General features: G+C 37.5%; 1 protein-coding gene across 2 annotated transcripts in view; it reads left to right on the forward strand.

Annotated features, from left to right (window-relative positions):
• Nucleotides 1-20,742, forward strand: part of LOC140228280 (uncharacterized) — a 73,034-nt gene that overhangs the window by 23,156 nt on the left and 29,136 nt on the right. The window contains exon 3 of one of the 2 annotated variants that reach the window (XM_072308505.1): nt 16,647-16,760. The exons of the other annotated variant lie outside the window; for it this stretch is intronic. Within the exon in view, the coding sequence (XP_072164606.1) occupies nt 16,647-16,760 (114 nt within the window). The remainder of the gene's footprint in view (nt 1-16,646; nt 16,761-20,742) is intronic. 2 annotated transcript variants of the gene reach the window in all.

Genomic DNA, 20,742 nt, shown 5'->3' on the forward strand with positions numbered 1-20,742 from the left:
CACAAAGGTTGTAATATTTCCCCCAATGAAACATGTTTCAAACACATGCAGATATAATGGAGATTTACTCCCCTCCCCCCAGTAAAAAGGAGGTCATACCGCGGATCTGAAATAGATTGTTTTGACACTATGTACATATGTGAAACATAATTCTAGAAGGGTTTTATATTCTATTTAAAGCACATCTTCCAAAACAGACAGTATATGTGTCAAAGTCTTAACACGGATGCTCACAGTGGGTTTTGAGAACAAGTGGACTGTATACCACACCTGTATGGTACCTAGATCCAGAAACACTGTATCTATTGTACGAACTCGGCTAGCAGCTATCTTAGGTAGACGGTTTCTCAGGAGTTGGGTGATTGGGTGCGCAACATGAATCCTGCACTAGCGAGCTCATGGTTATAATATTATCATTGTATGACTTTGTCTGTCTCGGTAGAAATCTCCAAAAAGATGTCCATTACACAAGAGAATACTTTAAAAAAATTAAGGGCTGGAAACAATGGAAAAATATGGGAGACATGGAACAAGAAAGAGATATTAGCGACGATTCTTGGAAACTAAACTAAATAACAAAGTTATGACTGTGAATGTTATTGTGTCATGTAAGAGGGCATGTTTATTGGTATAATATATTGATGTATCCAGGAGACAAGGCTGATGTGGTGCACTACTGTTGTGCCATCATACCACCATATCCTGCCATGCAGACATACAAACACTTTAATGAGATATTCATAGTTATGCTTTCCTTTCATTTATATGAATGTTATGGTTTTCGCAAATAGTTCTTCTACCATGAGTCTGTGGCCTCGTGAATGCAAAACAATAGTTATACTGGTACACCTGGGCAGGAAAGTAAACTATTATTACTTAGAAAGAACATAAATCCAAGTAGTAGATTATATAATAAAGCAGCAGCAGCAGCAACAACAACAACAAAAACATATAGGATGGTTTATGGATGCTTGATTCAATTAATCCTTGTTTGGTATACGTTTTTGACATCATACAGTAAAAATAACAACAATAATACAAGAACAAAAATGGATATGGGTATAATCATTAGAGCCCAGTAGTTAAGCATACACACACAAAAATACATTCTTATAACTTAGAACATTAAAACAAGGTAAATTCATAGCCCAACATACAAATCAGGCCTACAGCTGTAACTGATTGGTTATTCAACCCAAATTCCTTGTCTGTATCCATCCCAACCTGTATTTACCCCAGTCCTTGTGCCTTATCCCCCTCTATATTGACAGTTGGGATCAGCTTGCATATCAATACAGATTACCTACTGTTAGAGACAGATCGCAAACCTCTGTGTACAGTGCACCAACTATGGTAGCTGGGATAGCATGCTCTTTTGAGCTTCTGCCAAGTATGGTACTCACAATAGACTAAACACTGGGTCTCACCCATGGTGTCATGTCCTTTTCTGTCTTTCGTTATATCATAACAAAATTTTGTTACCCGTCCTAATCTAAATCACCAATCAGGTCCTTGGCAGTCAGGAAAACTTTAGACTCACCCCCCCCCCCCTCTTAAAATGCATTTTGCAGTTTGTGTTGTATGGTAGAAGAATGAAAATAGAATGGCATACACATTTATACTTTTGAAATGGTTCTCGTGGTTAATGCCAGTAGTTCAACATTTAGTATGTATAAATATGTTACAATGTAGTAACAAGTAGTGCAGAGTTTGTTGCATGGAGACAGAAGTAGTCTCCTGTGCTTTGAGTTTTGGTGATGTGTTGATGAAAGGCTGAATAGGCAATCTAAAAGATAATACCATGAATTTATGTTTGTATGTAATCTTTATGTGGGTAGGCATCTATGTGCACATAGGTGTTTTATGTCTAGGTTTATTCCAAATGGTATGGATTCTATGATTCACTGCAAAACACTTGAGGAAAATAACAGAGTCCACCATCTGTCATAGTTTTTTTGAAGACTAAGCTGGCTTGTAGCAACTTTTTCTGGCTGAAGGAATGTTCTGTGTATCAGTAAACGAGAACACTCTTTTCAGAGATTTGGTATTCAATCACCTTTTTTTCTTGCTACTGCTCTGAAGAAATGTTAGGCATATTTACACAGGGCTACCACCATCTACATGTTGAAATCAGGAAGGGTCTGACGAGTCAATCAGGTCAATTTTATGCATCTCAAATAGCAAAATACAATTCCCAAATTAGGGAACTTCTAATGTCATGGCATAAAGAGATATCAAAGTGTACCAATACCCTGGATATCAAATTTATATGCAGCTAGAATACACAAAACAGCCATAACTCACCTCTGATAGCCCCTGGAAGTATACAGTGATTTCAATAAATCAGATCATATCTCTATAACAATTTAGCACTTGTGCTCCAGCCGTTTAAGTTCTGCTCCGTAAGCACCAGTACTGTTGTGTGCATGTTCTGACTATACACGTACGCTTTTACGAATGATATCGAGATTCCATGTTGATCAGTTATGTGATCGCATGCATGCATTGCATATTACTATGGTTCAAGACATATTTGCAAAAAGATATTGATAGCATGATCATTTGATTGAAAGAATTGGATGATCAACTAGTCTAATTCAAGTTTTGTTTTTGTATACTCCTTAAAATTTGAATTAAAACCTAAATAAATAAAAATCAGAGTGACAAAACATTCTAATATTTTGCAGATGGCATGTCTCAAGTATATTCTACAAATATAGAAAAACATAATACTCAGGGTATTCGTACCCTTTAAAGTTCTCAGGGGCCCTCCTGCAGATACCTCTAGCACTCCTGTTTTATCATTATGTGTGCGTTAATGTTTTCCTCACTTCAGTCTGCTTTTAGTATCAACCGCTGATATGACACATTTCACAGAATTTCCAGAAAGTTGATCAATTATTCTAAACTTGTACAAATTAATCCAGGCAAGCCATACTTAGTCAAGTATGTAATAAGATATTCCAAAGGAAATATGTCTCTCTCCTCAGGAGAACATCAATTTAAGTGGAAGTTGGGCCACTTGAAATTTGAGCAAAATCAGACCAATATTGTGAGAACCAGTTCCACTTCAGTGTCAGCGTGCCAGCCAACCATGACACCATACACAGACCGTAATAGAGCCATCCTTGTTTCATGACTGTAATGATCCTTTAGAAACTCGCAATGTATGCTGTATTCACTGAACTTTGTTCATATTATGGCAAATTCTGTATGATTTTGTTTGAGATTGCAAAGCATATCATGGTCCAATACATTACTCATGAGCAAGTAAGATCATTTCTACATCAAGATTTTAAAGATTTTTATGTGGTTCCTTGAAAAACAGTTGCAACCATAAAATCCTGAAATAAGTAATATTTTCTACAACTTTCACTAAGATGGTTAGTTTCAGGTTGTTGTGTTGTTGTTGTTTTTTTAGCTGAATGATGTATGCTGAATTGTAGCTTGCAATACTCGGTTCAAAATCTGAGTTCATGTATGCAAAATAGAAGAAAATAAAATTATTACCAAACTTGTCAAAATAAAAGCTTTGAAATAACAGTTTCCTGTATAAAAGTTACATGCCAAGTACTTCTCTATTCTTTGTTTTTTAAATTCAATTTTTTGGTCCAAATGATTGGAATGGATGTGAATGTACATTAACTGCCATAAGGAAGGACTTATAGTCTTCTGTGATGCCTTCTGCTTAAACATGGACTTTAAAGCTCAGAGAATACCATTATTTCCGTGACAGATGTAGGATATACATGTGTAGGTAGATACCAGCTGATCTTAAAGGACTGCCCCCAAAGCGCTAGGAGGTGCTCGGAGCGCAGTACGAGTGTTGCTCCCTGGGTATGTAATGTGACACGATGGGATTCCTTGAATGCTTTGTGAGCAACTATCCCAGTGGATTCAAAGTTCAAACAGCTACCAGCAGTGGAGATGCCACAGCGAAAAAAAAAAATTAGATCATTCTTCCGAGGCGTGTTAATTTTAGGGGAAGCACGTCATGTGAGGGTAGGGTTGCTTTTCTCAAGAGAAACCCCCGTGTGTTTTAATAGTATTCCAGATAGCAAAATATATGCTGCTAATTCAATTCCAGTAACCATCATCTTTAAAGAAAGCAGATAGCACTCATTAAAGTCTTTTTTTTTTTATTAGGATAACTTGATATATGCATTGTAAAGAAAGACATAAACCATGTTTATGTGGAAAATGACACTCCATTTGAAGGAGTTTCAACAGAATTATTCATTTGATGTTTCAAATATATTTTTGGTGTATATTTTGTCAGAAGACTTGTGTAGGCCTACAGTGTATGAAGCACATAATAATAGACATATCATCATGACTTTCACACTTACGGAAGTTAACGATGAGTAGTTGCTCATAACAGACCCTAAATTTATTGCAATGAAATGACACATAGGTATAGAGATCTTCTCCAGATTGTGATGTTATTTTTCAAAGCTTTATTAACATTTGCTAATGATAACAAGGTTATGAGAAATAGCTGTATGAAAACTGATGACTAACATTCCAGTAATGGCACAAATCCTCACTTTCTTGTCCATTTTGGTTGTTCTAAGAGAAAATAAGTTTAAAGGGGAAGGCTAGTAACTGATAAGTGGGAATCAGTGGAAATGCTGGGAGATGATTGTTCCAATCCTTATGGGATTCATTCAAGAGTTCATTGTATATCTATTGTTGTGTGAAAATGATTTGCTTCAGAATGGTATCATATTCAAGTAATGTGCAGTTTACTGCTTCCAGGTTAGCGTCCCTGGTCAGTGACGGAGCATTAATCTGCACATAACTTGAATATGAGACCGTTCTGAAGCAAATCATTTTCACACAACAATAGATATACAATGAACTCTTGAATGAATCCCATAAGGATTGGAACAATCATCTCCCAGCATTTCCACTGATTCCCACTGATCAGTTACTAGCCTTCTCCTTTAAGCATGGCTGTAGTCTGTTAAAGAGTGCAAAGAAGACTTAATTTGCAGTTATATTACCTGATGTGCTGCAAGTGATAGGCTGTGCTGTTTGTTTTAAATTATATCTGTTTCCTTTATTCATGCAAACATTAGCACAATTACTTCCTAGAGCTTTGGTAAAGTCAAGTAGATATCAAAGCTAATCTAATTTTAAACAAACCGCATCCTGATGCCAACTTTTCTAGTTTCCGTGTATAAGAAATGTATTGCATATTGCCCATGACTGTCTAAAAATAGCAAATTATCATCAAACAAGAAATTCCACATGATACGGCCTAGGAGTCAAGGATTGATGTTGTCAGTATCACCCAGCAGCAAACTTGGGGTTCCGATTATATCTTGGAATTTAATCTCACTGTATCAAAACCCATGCTGACACAAGTTAGCTGGAGCAAAGGTAACACCTCACAGATAACCACACAGGTGGGGAAGAATGAATGAATGATTGTGACTTCTTGCCAAATATCTGTCACTTCAGATATTCTGCCAGCCTTCAAAGAAAGCTCTAACTTCTCTATAGAGTTTTTTTTTTTAAATTAAATCAATAGAATTGTTCTATGTTGATTTTCCAAAATGTATTGCACTTAATAAACAAGTTCTGAACAAAGAGTTGCATTCTATGTGCAAAGCACCTAATAATGTCTTTGAAGGCTCCGTATTATTATATTGACAATGATATCTTCATCACAGAGAAACAGTGCATATTTTATGTATGAGTTGGACCATTATTAATTTCATTTTTTTTTCAGGGGTGGGATATCTAACTTTTCGTTGTATGTTTTTCTCTATATAATATACGACATAATGATGTTCTTGACCTATTTGTGAAGAAATCGTCTTGCGCATGGCAGAATGTTGTTAACCCTATGCTCACTCCCACAGTCTCGCAACAATCTGCCATGCGCATGACAAAATATCATTACAAAGAGAGGGACAAAAGTTTAAATCACTTGTTTACCAAAGAAACTTTTCCACCAATCAAAGGAGATCTTGAATTAAAACTACCACAGGCAAGTAGTATATCATATGTTAAAATGAAGAGAAAGTTAGGACCATCTCATTGCCAGAGTGTCATCTGAGTTGGTATCTTGTGGGCCGTTGAAAAATTAAACTGCCCTGGTCATAAAAAGTCTATTGTCTGCAGTGCTACCTCATTGTATTATACAATAAAACATAATTTATGAAAACGATAAATCTATTTACCATTAAGAATTCCTTTCTCTATCTGTGAAGATGTCTAGAAAAGTTAGTTCATGGAACAAGGTCAGAGAGAAGTATTTCTTCCAAAATTGACTCCCTGATCATGTGAGTGCTGAATATCATGAGATGGCTGCCTAGACACCATTCATATTGACCTGTCAGGCACTGCAACAACGACATGACTTGTGAGATTTGTGCAATTGCTCAATATTCTTAAAGTGATTTGTTTCTTTGGGCTATTTTATTCAAACTGATCCATGTCGGATAGATAACTTCCTGCTTGGGGAAAGTATCAATTCAGCTGAAGTTTAGCCAGAAGACATTTTTCCCTATGAGCAGAGCACTGTCATGTCAAGTGCAATATCTGCAATAAAGCAACTGAAGAACTAAAAGGATATACTACCTGTGAGGGAAAAATCACAATTCCATCTTACATCTTTTTGGATGATGATTCAATATGATCATGTTTTTGCTGGAACTTGTTATCAAATTGTCTGCCTCAAGTAGTTCATCCCAAGTTCATATTTCATGCAACCAGACAGAAGTGATAAATGTTTTTTATGCAGAGGCAGATGACATGAGTAAAAGAACCCTGAAGGACATTGATCACATTCAGGTACCATGGAGTTATGTCCTTTTTGCTGTCAAGAAGGAATCAAGATCTCTACTGCCTGTTGGTAGATGAGGGGTCATGCAGAGGGTGCCTAGTCACAATGTTGTCAGAAGTTTGTGATAACCTCATGTCACATCTACCAGATAAGCTCATCAGGAAGTGAATTGACCAGAAATCAAATCAATTTCCACAGACATATTTTGAATTCTTGGGAACTTGCAAGAAGCAAAGAACTGCAGTTATTCCATCACCAAGGGAAGGCATATTCAAGAGGCACCATAGACTATGTATCACTTTGAGTACCCTTGAAGTACTGATCAACTCTGTATGACCCTATATATGTTTGTGTATGTATATGTATATTTTGTGTGTGTGTGTGTGTGTGTCACTGTGTATGTGTCTGTGTGAGTAGGGCCTACACATGCGTATATGCATGTGTGTTTGAAAGAGGGGGAGTTATGCAGTGTCATTACATAACTTTTAGATAAAACTTCAAGTCATGGTTTTAATGGGTATTTTACGCTGACTTGAATATGTGTGTTTGTGAGTGTTGGTGATGATTTGATCATATTAGAACGCTAAAACAAGAAATCTCAGTAGAATAGTAATTACCATACCATTTACCATATATATTTAAATAATTTTCCACAGTTGTACATGCATGCATATGTTTGATATTTTGGAGAGATATACCTTCCTAGGATACTCCTATTGCGACATGATGGTTGATTGCACATCGTTTCTTGCTGTTGGAATTCAGGATGTTGTTTGTAAGAGTGCCAAACATCCGGTGTTGTCAACATTTGACCCATCCCTGTACTCCAAAGAAGTGACAGTTCCAAATTTCTGGCATCCTCTCCATCAGTTGATGGAACAATCGGCATCAGAACATCTGCTGCGGAGCAGATCTGAACTGTCAAAATGAAATATGTATTGTGATTTATGTTTGATTCCCAGTGGAATACTGTACGAGCTGAAATTTTCGCAGTGGTTTTATTTTCGCAAATTTCGCGAATCGCCTTTGAACCGCGAAAATAACAATGCCCAAATAAGTAAATTCAGTTAGACCCTCGCAACCGCGAAATTAACAACACGTGAAAATGTCCTCCGAGTAGCAATTTGCGAAAATATCTGTACGCGAAAATTTCAGCTCGTACAGTATTCAGCCCATGAAGATGACAGTTTGCAAGGAAAAAGCTCATAAGAAAGATACATTATGCTTGAAACCAGACTTTATTGTGTTTCACATTTTTCTTTTTCTTTTTTTTTTCCATGGGGCGGGGTGGGATTGGGGGCAGTGGAGGGTGAGGCATGTTAGATGATGAAACCATCTTCATTCATAAGAAGACAGTGTAGCATCCTGGCAGATAACAGAATGATTTAAAAAGTGTTTAACTATTTCTGCATAGCTTGGTAAGGAAGATGTAGGGTGTGAAAGATTCATTATGCATTAAACTGAAAATATATTTACAATCAACACTGGTAGGAAATAATTGAGGTCATACATGTGAGCTATAAGCGACAGAGGGTGAGGATAATAATTTGGGGGAGGGGTGATTTGAATACTTCAAGCATTCCTGTACTCCGCAGAAGCTCAGTCAGAGGAGCATGGTGAGTTTGATGCCTTGCTTTTGGATCTGCTCCACCGCGGCTTGACATGCCCAAGATTTATGATGAGAAAGGGCATGTGTATATTGGGAATAAATACACATCTCTCATGGTGCAATATATTTTCATGTGTTGTTTTTTTTTCTCTCTCTTTTCAGCCAAGTGTGATGCAAGACATGCATTCAAACCTTGGATATTGCATTCTACTCTAGCACTGTGATATTGGCAGCTTTTGTCTGACAAAAAGCTTTACAAGGGGCAGGGAGGGGGAAACGGGAGGGGCTGTCCCAACTTTTGTAGGGATCAATAATTTTTCGTCAAGTAGGGGCTCGATTGCTCTGAAGGAAAGACATGGCTGTGCTATGGTGGAATTATACAATGACTCTATATATGAACATAACGTGATGTAAATTCTTTGATATGTTGTTAGCTATGTTGTGGCCTGTTTCATTATCTTGTAAAGTGAACATCCTATATTTGATTGTCAGATCAAAGGACTATAAAACAACAGCAAATCAAAGAATTGTTCAAGATGCTCCCTGATTTGATGTTGCAGTGATTTAACAAGAACATTCCTAAGTTCTGCATTATGCAGATATATTTGTTGCTTAAATGGGAAGAGAATCAGAAAAGCCCATAGTCCAGAAATTGTAACCCTTTTTTATTATATAGAAAGATATGTTTATGACAGTGGCAGCCTCTTATGTTGGAAGATTACACAGCTGAGCAGTACTTTCATATCTTGTAAAGACAGTACTCTCTCTGTGAATACCTTCAGCAGACTATTAAAGAATGACCACAGCTTTTAACTTACACCTAATTTGAAGAACTATTTGTTGTCTGTTTAAAATGATGATTTGGGTAGAGTAGCATCACATCATGTAAATTCGAATGTGTCTCCATAAACATGCTTCATTCTTCCAGTATTTCATGAAATAAACTTCATTCATCCCCATTCAGTAATTCCTTTTGAGTTGCAAGATGCATTTGCATAATGTTTTGTGAAGCATAGAGCTGCTTTGAAGGAATATATTTGTTTTCAGTAATGATACCCAGAATCTTTTTAAGATTGTCTGAAGTTTGAAAAAGAAGGAGTTATGCATGCACTGCCAGGGGGTGACAAATGGAAATATGGCCTCCTGTGTATTTTGCACTGATCATGGACAAGGTTAAGTTTATTTGCTCTGGCCCTCATGGTCAGCTGGCAAAGATGCCTTGAAGTAATTCATCCGGGCATGCTGGTTGGTCTCCCCAAGACGCTGCTCTGTCTCCTGGTAACCAGGCTATTAAGGTTGATTGGATTTACAGGAGTGGAGCAATCCCATTGGTGTTATCCCATAAAGAGGAGACCGGTATACTACAGCTGGGGGGAAGGGTAAAGATGCAGAATGGTGACTTGAAATTAGTGATAGCTGCATACCGCTGCATCTTCCGGCAGGGTTGTTGGAGAAAATCATCCCCAGACAGCAAGTCTGGAGTGTATAGTGCTCATAGCAGGAAATGTTGCTCATTTGTTTTTATCATTGATTTGGTACCTACAGTAAGCAAAGCATGCACAGACTTATATCATGAGATGTTGAATGTATTACTTGAGGAGATAAAGTAGTAAAATCTCAGCTCATATCGAAAGATACATGATATGATTTGTCATATCAGTCTTGGGTTTGAGTCCTGTGATCAGATTAAAATATGTAGTGAGGTACTTTGAGCACTATGGTATGATGGGAAGGCACTGGATGAACTAACATTTGATGATGTTGTTTTAGTGACTAGTATCATTATCATTAGTATTATAGTAATACTTCCCACTTTGTAAACTTTGCAAGTAGGCAGATGCCTTCTTTGTGTATAATGGTGTGTTTTTTAGAACTATTCAGGTAGTTAAAACAACTGGTTTTGAGGAGTATGTTTAATGTGTACTGCTATAAATTGCCAGTCTTATAAAGGGCTACAGTGTATATTATACAAAACTTCTTTCAGTGGTGTTCTTTTTCTGTTGATAAATTAATAATCATCCATCTTAAATGCAAATAAAGTATTTTAGCTTTTAGGTTGTTAAATCCATTTGGGATTTATCATATCCTGCAATATCTTTCCTGTATGTTTTGATATTCTCATTTCCCCATCCCTTTTTCCATGGCAGTTTTTCTCGGCGATGTTTGATGGTTTCTCCACGTCTCTTCTTGTCATCTCACTTTCTTCCTCTCTTTTATGATTTCTCTCCTTTCATCAGTGCTATAATTCTAGCTCATGCACAACCTCACCATGTCTGCCCCCAAGTTGCCTAAATTGAGATGCCCGGTTGGCAGCTGGTCCTGCCCACAGGACCAATCATGGGAAATCCATTACAGGGAGGAAGGGTCATGTGTGTGCCTTCCTCCCACTTCACTTGGGTAACATACCGGAAAACCAGAAATTTTTGCTTGTATGAAACTTTCGCAAGATTTTATGACAGTAAAATGCATGCAAAAGTGCTTGTGTACACAATGCATTAAATGCCAGTGGTGACTTGCAAAAGTTTCTTGCAGCAATAAAGACCATCAGCTCCAGTTCGTGAAAGTTTTCTTGTTTTACAGGAACTTGCCATAGCAAGAGGATCCTCTCAGTTAGGAGCAAAAAACCAAAACAGTTAGATCCACAATTGAATTCATTTGATGTGCTGGATGATTTGCCATAGCAACGGTAATGAAAGATGAAGGAATGGCATCACTGATCTCCATGCACTTGCACTCAAAGTCTCACTCTATGGATTCATACGTTGGTTAATGATGGATTTTACTCTCCGTCACTTTCGGTCCTACTGGTCCCCCATCTCCTGGTGTCTGTTTCCCACTCTCTGTGACATCATCTTGAGTTCCTCCATCTCGTTCCCTCTCTTTCTCTATCTCTCTGTTTGTGTCTTTGCTGGGGCATCGGTGCCATGTTGGCATGCCAGCGGTTGCCGAAAGGCTGAGGGCCATGTTGCTAGGTGCGTTGCCAAAGGCTTGCAGACTTTTAACCCCTTGTTTACACAGGCCTGACTCCCTGTCAGGCAAACCCATGGAGGAGGAACTCAAATAGACATCTCAATGTGGTAGAGATTAAGTTTGTTGGTGTACATTCTTACCCGATTTAGAAAGGCAGAGAGAGAGAGAGAGAGAGAGAGCAGTAAAGAGAGATATGAGAGAGGGAAAGAAGGAGAAGGAAAAGAGAAAAAGATAACTCTCATTTCTAATTTCTAGTCTCTGATTTGAATTCACATTATCAAAAAAACATGCTATTTCTTGATGGGGTTAATTTCCAGAATCAGAAATAGCACTCTATTGCAAAACATCAAGCTGATGTGAAAAGGCCTGTACCTTAAGAATCGATAAGGATGTATATCTGTAATAAAGTGTCTCCAATCTGCATGTTAGAACTTATTCCAATTTCATTTTTGTTTGGGGGGGGGGGGTGGGGTAGGGTGGGGATGGGGACCAAGAAGGGCTGGTTAGTGCTGGCGTAAAGGGGCAATGAAGAACCCAAGAATATTCCACACCATAATGCTCACGTCCACTGATGCTGATTGCCATGCGGCCTGTGCCGTGTCTGTCAATCGGAGGACAATGGGATGTCCCTCCCAACTGACCTCTCGGGACGCAGAGACTGGAAGATTGGGGGAATGGAGTGTGGATCCAGGTCAGCGCAGCATGATTTGTGTAACCACGTTTATTTTACTTACTTCTCTATTTCTGGATGTGCTTCCAGCGGTGAAGTTATGAAGCGGGCTTGGAAGCATTGGATACCTCGCCGTGGTGTTATGAGGAGTAACGGTTATCTCCTCCCCAGAGTAGTCTTTTGGGTCATGGTAGTAAAGGTGTATGTTGTATATGCTTTACACGTTGACCTACTTTGTGGGGGAAAGCTTCAAGCCAAAAGTCCTAATACGCCATCACATTCAATTCCTCCATAATGTCTTATGTAGGTAGTAGTCGTCATGATAATACATTCAATGTGGTTCATGATGTGAGCTCCAGAATGTGTAGAAATAAAGTTCAGGCAATGATAATTAAATTCAATCAAGATAAGCATGTCGTGACTAGGATAATGATCAGTGTTGATACATCACCCATATAATTCAGACACAAACATCTATGGTACTGTAAAAGTGGAAATGTTCGCGGTGTTGAAATTTTCGCGCATTTCGCGCAACCAGAAGCTAGCGCGAAAATAAAAGCACGCGAATGTTTTTGCGTGCCATACATTCCAGTAGTTGACGTCTTGATTCCTCAGAATTAAAAACACGCGAAACTCTTCTTACCCGGCCAAGCGCGAAAAATTAGTCGCGCGAAAATATCCACTTTTACAGTACATTTCTCAATGATTGCAAAGATAGATATTTTTGGGGTTAGTTCACAGGATTTAGCTCAAATGACCATACATTCTGATCCTAGGTAAACAGCTACTCTTACAATTTACTTTACACAACAGATGTTTAATGTCCATTATAAAGATAAATGCAAGAGGCTATGGCTTTATAAATACAATTATGCAGAATATGAAATAATCTTATTTTCTGTAGAAATTGCTTAATGCTGACCAAAACATTTAAAAAAGTATTTGACAATATTAGATGGCTGTCAAAATGATGCTTTGCACTAAGATATCTCCATATTATGGAGATATCGTAGTACAAAGCATCATTTTGGCAAATATGGAGATATCTCAGTGCAAAGCATCATTTTGGCAGTCATGTGGATCACCATTACGAACTGTGTTACTACTGTCAGTATTTCTCCAAGTGTAGCTTGTTATTCATATAACTGTGTTGCCTCAAGATCAGATCATATTTGCAATATAATGTATGAGGGATAATATTATGGGTTCTTACAAAGAAAGATGATGTTTATACCATATCTATAGTCAAACATGTCTCCTAACTTATGAAGATATGAAGGTATTTTGTGCATATAGTTGCTTCTCATCATTAAAAATGTTGTAGATTTATGGCTCAGCAGCAGTGCCCACATGATCAAAATGTTTTGTGCATTGTAGCTGCAAGATATCATGTAAAGTGGCTGCACAAATGGGATATAGGTTGATTTTATGTCTCAAGTAGCGGGGCATCCTAGAAATGTATCAAAATATCTGAAGAATTATTTTAAAACTGCTCGATGGCATGCAACAAAATTGACTGCCATGAAGGTGTGAGTAGATATTGCTGACTATTTGTGATCCAATCGTTTTCACTCCTTCTGACTTGATGTTATATTTAGCGTTTGTTTTATGAACTGAAATACACCAAAGACCAAAGTAACAAGGAAGATGTATTTTTTCATACCTCTGTAGCACCTACCAACAGGGGGACTGTATGAGGATGAATCATGTTTCCATTGTGAAGGACACAAATTTATTGTTTTATTGACTGCTGCTGTTATAATTTATTGTGTATTTAGCTGTCAAAAGGCAAATAAATGGTATAAATGATATTCACACTTCCAGATCCAAGTAAATCATGAACCTCTTACAGAAGTAAACACTTTTATGTTTACCCATGTAATTATATGCACAAGTTATTAAATTGTCATTTTTACACCATAAAGTTTAAAATTGTTTATTGAAGTATTCCTTGTTAAAAGGGAACTTATGTGATCTCTTGTGTCTACCATGTATTATTGTATATCACAATGTAATCTTGTAGAAATTACTCCAAGAAACACTGATTTAGAATGATAATAATAATAATGATAATAATAATAATAATAATAATAATAATAATAATAATAATAATAATAATAATAATATTAGTAATAATGATAATAATAACAATAATAGTAATAATTATAATAATGATAATAATAATAGTGATAATAATAATGATAATAATAATAATAATAATAATAATAATAATAATAATAATGCTGCAGGCAGATGCTATTGCAATGAAACAGTCAACATGACATGTCTTTGCAATCTTGTCTCTGCAATCATACATATCTGCATGTTAACTTTTGATCACTTCCAGCTTGCTGTACATGCATGCACTGTATTTTAAAACTGGTAGAATTGGTGACCGTGATTGTGAGTAGTTGAACTTATTTTTAGGTCGACCAATATCATTTTATTTAGTATGACACAAGGATGCTATCCCTCTACCCCCATGTAATATATTATCAGTGATTAATGTGCAGCTTTCTGACAAGAAATTCTGTTATTACTCCTCCCTTCCCTTGTGGTCATATCAGCACCAGATAAATCACTGATGCAACTTTACATTGGTATTTGTACACAGCATGTCACTGGGCCCCTTCTTTGCATTAAATCATATCCAAGGAAATGTCTTTCCACAAGTAATTTGTGTAGCCGTAGATTGTTTGGTTTGCAAGGACCATATTGCTCTGAAAACCATGCATTCGATTAGATTATTGAAGATCTATGTTCATCCTGAGAAGTGTCACAGTACAGCTCAAATTGAATCTGTGCATGATTGATGTAAGTAAGTTGATTACCTCTCTACCTTGCCTCTATGTGGCTTTCATTTCCATCCTATTAATGATTGTTTGTCTGTTGTATGTGACTCTTTTGTCATGATGTTTCTAATACATTTCTGTTCATTAGTTTACAACAGATTACATTGGAGGCTCACATATTCCAGTAATGTAGCAATGTAATTTCATTACAATAACACTTTCTTAACAAATTCACTTGTGTAGAATTTATTCATGCTTTCTTTTTTTGTTATGCTTCCATAATCACTCAGTCATGTATTCTTGAAGCTGCTATGTCATCATCCTTTTTCATTGCGATTTGTTATGAAGCTTGAAAACATTCTTATTCCTCATCCCAATCACTATCAATTCTGTAAGTCTGTACCCAGTATAACCAATTTATAGATGTTTAAATGCAAAAGTCTGAAAGTCATGCAAAGTTCTCCTTTAAGGAAAGCCAGATATCAGGGTGGTACACATCCCTTTCATAAAAAAAAGGGGGGGGGGAAGGAATGTTTCTACAATACTTGTCATGCATAAAGTAAGTGAATTGTAGAAAGTTGCAGCCCATTCAAACAGGGGCATTTGTGCATCATGGTTCGACCTGGGCACGTCAGAGCTGTTTGTTTTTTATCCTGGATGGGCAATCAACGAACCAGGGGGTCAGAAGTGAGTGACCAGGGAGCAGCAGTCATTACAGAACCGCAGCTCGCTGGAATGATAGTTTGGGAGTTGATGAGCGGGAGTGCAGAAGCGTAAAATGTCTGAGCCAATCGGACGTTGGAATGTGAGGCTTGGGAAGGGGGGCACTCTGGGGCTATCACGAAGCCACATTCGACTGGCAGTTCCTATTATCGTGTTTCATTCACCTTGACATTGAAGAATCTATGGCATCGCTTTAAGGATGATGGAAGCATGTGAGGGTTGTAGCCTTCATCACTCATTATCAAGTCCCAGGCAAAGAATGTGGTCACTGCAGTATAACCAAATGTAAACTTGACATCAACTCAGTATATCATGTATAGTGCAATTGACACTCAATATGGGAATTTTGTTTTTGTTTTGCTGTTGTTGTTTTTTGCCTCAGACTCAAGAGTATATTACCTTCATGTCTGAGGATCCATGATAGTAAAATACGTAGTTGAAAAAAAAAAATCTTCTTTTCATGAAACCAGAAAGGGAGACATATAAACAAAATAAAGAATTAATTTCAACAAGCTTTGTCCTGCCTGACAATTGAATTTCTGTGGTGTTATTTTGCTTTAATGAAAGACAAAATTGTTGGCTTTATATCCCTATTTTTTCCCTATTTATCCCTTTTTGACCTGAATATACTTTTGGTTTGAACAAGCCATTACTCAGGAAAATTTTGTTTTCAATTGATACTCAGACTTACTTCTGCTACTTATTTCATGCTTTGGATAAAGGGTCCCAAAAGATACATTGAGGACTTCATACGGATGGAACAAAGACTGAAGCTGCATTGATCTAGTCTAAGTGATCAAAGGTTAAATTATGTTCTCAGATAAAATCATTTACATGTAAAATTATTACCGTGCATGTGTGGACATTAAACAAAACAGTTTTTACATATAGGTTGGTGGTTTGTCTGGTGCAAAAGCATTGAGACTATGTTGCCTTTTGATGATGTCTATTTTGAGAAGTCAGTATAAGGATTGATTGCATGTACTTTTCAATAAACATTTCTTGAAACCCCCAAGGTATTTTTAAACTTTTTCTCAATTAGCAGATGCATTAAATCTGAATTTTACCCCCCCCCCTTTTGCCCAGGACCCATCCATAGAACCAGTTGCATGTGAAGTCCAACCCTGCATGAATTCATTTGAAGCTCATCGGCAACCTGACAGGACCAGTTCTGAGCGTGTGGAGAAGGTGCACTCAAATGTAAGCTATGACAGTCTGTATTTTATGTTAAAGGGATCATATAGTTTTGGTTGAGACCTAATTTCAGGTTTCTAACATTTTTTGGTGAGAAAATGAGAAAACTCTTCTGAAATATGAAAGAACATGTAATTCTATAAGGAATTCTACGTTTATTTGATGAAAATTGGTTTTGAAATGGCTGAGATGTCTAAAAAAGAGCGATTCTAATAAAGTGTGGGACCCACACTTCATTACGATCGCTTTGTTTTACTTTGCTTTTGGATGTTTCAGTCATTCCAAACCCGATTTTCATCAAATAAACTTTGAATTCCTCTTAAAATGGTATGCTCTGTACTATATCATAAGTGTTTTCATGTATCTCACAAAAAGTTAAAAGCCCAATTCTCATCTCCACCAATACTGTACCATCCCTTTAATTGTATCAGCGAAGGTAAGCTGCTGGCTCTATACACACAACAGTAGCAACACAACTGAAAGGGCGGCAAGTGTCCACAGTACCCTGTATGGCCATTGCATCATCGTCAATGATATCTATAGGTGGTCAGTGATTGGTTTTGGGGATCATCTCATATCTTCACAAGATGAGAGGAAAGCCCAAATTTGAAGCGGTTACATGAAGAAAAAAAAAATCATAGAATTGAGGGATTGTCCGATAACCATGGCAGTTAGTAAACATTGACCTTGCAGTTGCTGTGACTTGGTATTATTGTTACATTATCCATATTAATGTCAGAGTTTCATTCATGAATGAAAGTCATCCATTCACTAAAACATTCTCTCAGAGCATGGAAAATATCCATTTGATGCCCTTCCCATGTCATGAATCATGATACAGCTTTTCTGAGCTTATCCCTGTTTGAAAATGAAACTCTAAATGAAAGAAAATGTTGGTAACAAGAGCAGAGGATTGATGACATTCAGTAAGTACCTACTTCAAAGTATTTTCTAAAATTAGATAGTAGGAAAACAGTTATATGAGTGACTAGGTTTCATAAAGGTGCATGTATGAATTTTATTATTTTTTTTTTACATAAGTTATAGGACACCTACTTATATATCCTGCTTAAAGGAGACCTCCGGATGATTTTCAAATTTTTACATTTGAACATATATAAATTAGTTATACTGGGTACAGAGTTTCAGGATTTATGATGATTGGGATGAAAAATAAGAATGTTTTCGAAGTTTATAACAAATTGCAATGAACAAGGATGATGACATGGCAGCCTCACCATAAGAATGCATGAGATGTGGCTCAAGGAAGCAGCTCAAAAGAAGAAGGCATGCATAGATTACACACAGGTGAGCTTGCAAGCATGCGGTATTGTAATGGAATGACACTGCTACATTTCTGAGATATGTGAGGCTCCTATGTCATCATCTTTGTTCAGTGTAATATAAGGTTTTTGAAAGTACTGTTTCTCTGCTCAAGAACCACAATAACTTCTACAAATCTATACATGAAACTGTTGATTTATGTACTACATGATGTGAAATTATGAAAATCGTCCGGAATGCCCCTTTAAAGAGAATCAATTGTCTGTGACTTTATCTTCACCCAAACATAACTCCTTGGTGATGGGGACTCATACACCATTACACACAGAGTCTCAACAGGGTTTTGCTCATTGCAAGGCATTACCTCCATTGTTATGTAATGCTGACTGGTATGTAGTGGGCAATAAAAACCTGGTAGATAGGGCTGTGCAGACCCATGACTGTATACTTTTAATGTTTACAGTCTGCTTTTGATGGAAGGTGCCAGACAGCACAGGATATAATGCTGGCCTAGGTATATAAAGAGATATATTATATTACTGGACAATCTTGATGCAGAAGAACACCCGCTCCAATCAAGGGAATCTCAGTTGATAAAGAGAGTGAAAGATGGATTACACACACACACACACACACACACACACACACATTTCCTTTATGACACAAAAAGATTACTTGTATTGCATTATTTGTGTAATTTGGTACAAATTTAGTGAGTGTGATTTCAGAGCGTATTGCCTGGCAAAGATGTGTGTGTACGACTTCTACATTTTATAATGATGCAAAGTTTGGAAGGGGATGTGCAAATTAACAGGCAGTGAGAGAAAACAGCAAAGTAACCAGTACCTGCATTAACTTACTATTGATTGTGATGTAGTCATTGTGTACTGGAACATTTAGGAGTTTGTGTTTATGTCCGGAATACCAGCCAACCATCACAAAATAGTCTTAAGCAGGGTTGGATTTCCTTTCAGCCATTCAGAGAAAGGGAAACCAGACAGATTATACCTTTAAACTCTTCCAATCAAGCGTATTCAACCATTCAAGACTGCCAACTTTCTGGTATTTGGTGGAGTAAATAATGGGATTCCATGACCTTTTAATGCCATCAGGGTGTTTTGATGATTTCTGTCGAATGTACGGTACATAACCTACAGCTGCATGTGAAATACTGCAATTGCTACTACATGAAGTAATAACATTATGTAGATCATGTCTGGACCGTGGTCCATGATTAATGAGCAACAATCACTTCACAATTCTGAGCATTATTTCTCATCTGTTTGTCAACATTGGACTCACAGCTCAACTTAAAAACAAAAAACAAACAGAAGCTGTGTGAACGAGGCCTAATGTTCTGCCAGTTGTCACTGGTAGTCCACTGGTTACAGCTTACTTTCATCTTACATGTGTCTCTGTTAGGCTCACTACTTTACAGTAGCGATATGTATTGGCTATGAGTGCCTTGATTGTCTGCATTCGCCGTGCACAAACCATGACCTGGGTTACGGTATTATGTCAAGTCTGCAATAGGATGATCTCACGACCAAGACATGTTACCTGCCCCTCCCCCACACTCCCTCACCTTTCCCTGAACACCCCTTCCCCCCCCCCCCCCACCTTCTAGTCTCAGGGTCTAGAACTGCGTGGAAGAAGAGCTATGGAGCTATACCACTAATGAAGGGAGCTGTCACAGGCATGGGACCAGTAAGGGGAGGGGAGAGTCCAGAGGGAAGGTTACCTTGCATTCTGCTTTGTCTGGGATGGCAAAGGCTATTACAGCCAAATGCCTCTCAGGTGACCATCCCTGTCTAAGAACTAATGCTGGTAAATCCTGGATTAATCAGGCATTACCACTTAATGGATGTCACTGTTTGATCTATTTTTAGCAAAAGAGAGGTCTTCCCGTTTCACTTCTTTAAGAAGCATGGGTACAATTCAAACATGACATTATGTTTAGAGCAGTTGGATGCATAGATGTGTGATGAATTTCCAAGTAAAGAAGATGAAACTCATTTTTTACTTGAGCCAGGAATGTTCATTGTGGTTCAGTGTCCAGTGTGTACATGCACCAGAGCGAACAGTCCTATTGCTAATGGCATGATTTAGCAGGAACTGCTTACAAACCCATTCCCTGGTTTACTGTTGATTTCTGTTACACAAAGTCTGGAATAATCCGAGTGGTAGTGTGACTAGGAGTGGGATAATTATGAACAAGACCATCATAATAGTAAGTTAAAGTAGAGGGTAGTGACCTCAATCTTTTGAATATATCTTTGCTCTGTCAACACTTGTTTGGCTTGAGCTTGCATTGAGTAAAATGACTGCTACACTGACAAACATTAAGATGAGTGAAATACACACTGGAAAAGTGTATACCACTGGCTGGCTGTGAAGTGATGATCAGTCTGGCTGTACATGAAGGAGGAATACAATGGTGAAACAACATGAAGGCAGAGGAAACAATTGGTTGATGATGTGACCTTGAAAAGAAAGAGGAAGCTTGTATCATTATTTATATTCCTGTGAGACATACCCACAAAGAAACAGCTCAGGTTGAAGCTTTGCTTTTGAGAGAAGAATGAAAACATGATAAGGTACAGTAGACTTTTTGACAGAATATTATATGAAGTTGTTAGTCACAGTGTTTTAAAGAAATTATATGCTCAAGATGTACCCCACATTCTATACATTATCAGTGCTA

This window comes from Diadema setosum, chromosome 5 (genome assembly GCF_964275005.1).
Source record: "Diadema setosum chromosome 5, eeDiaSeto1, whole genome shotgun sequence".
Classification (NCBI taxonomy): domain Eukaryota; kingdom Metazoa; phylum Echinodermata; class Echinoidea; order Diadematoida; family Diadematidae; genus Diadema; species Diadema setosum.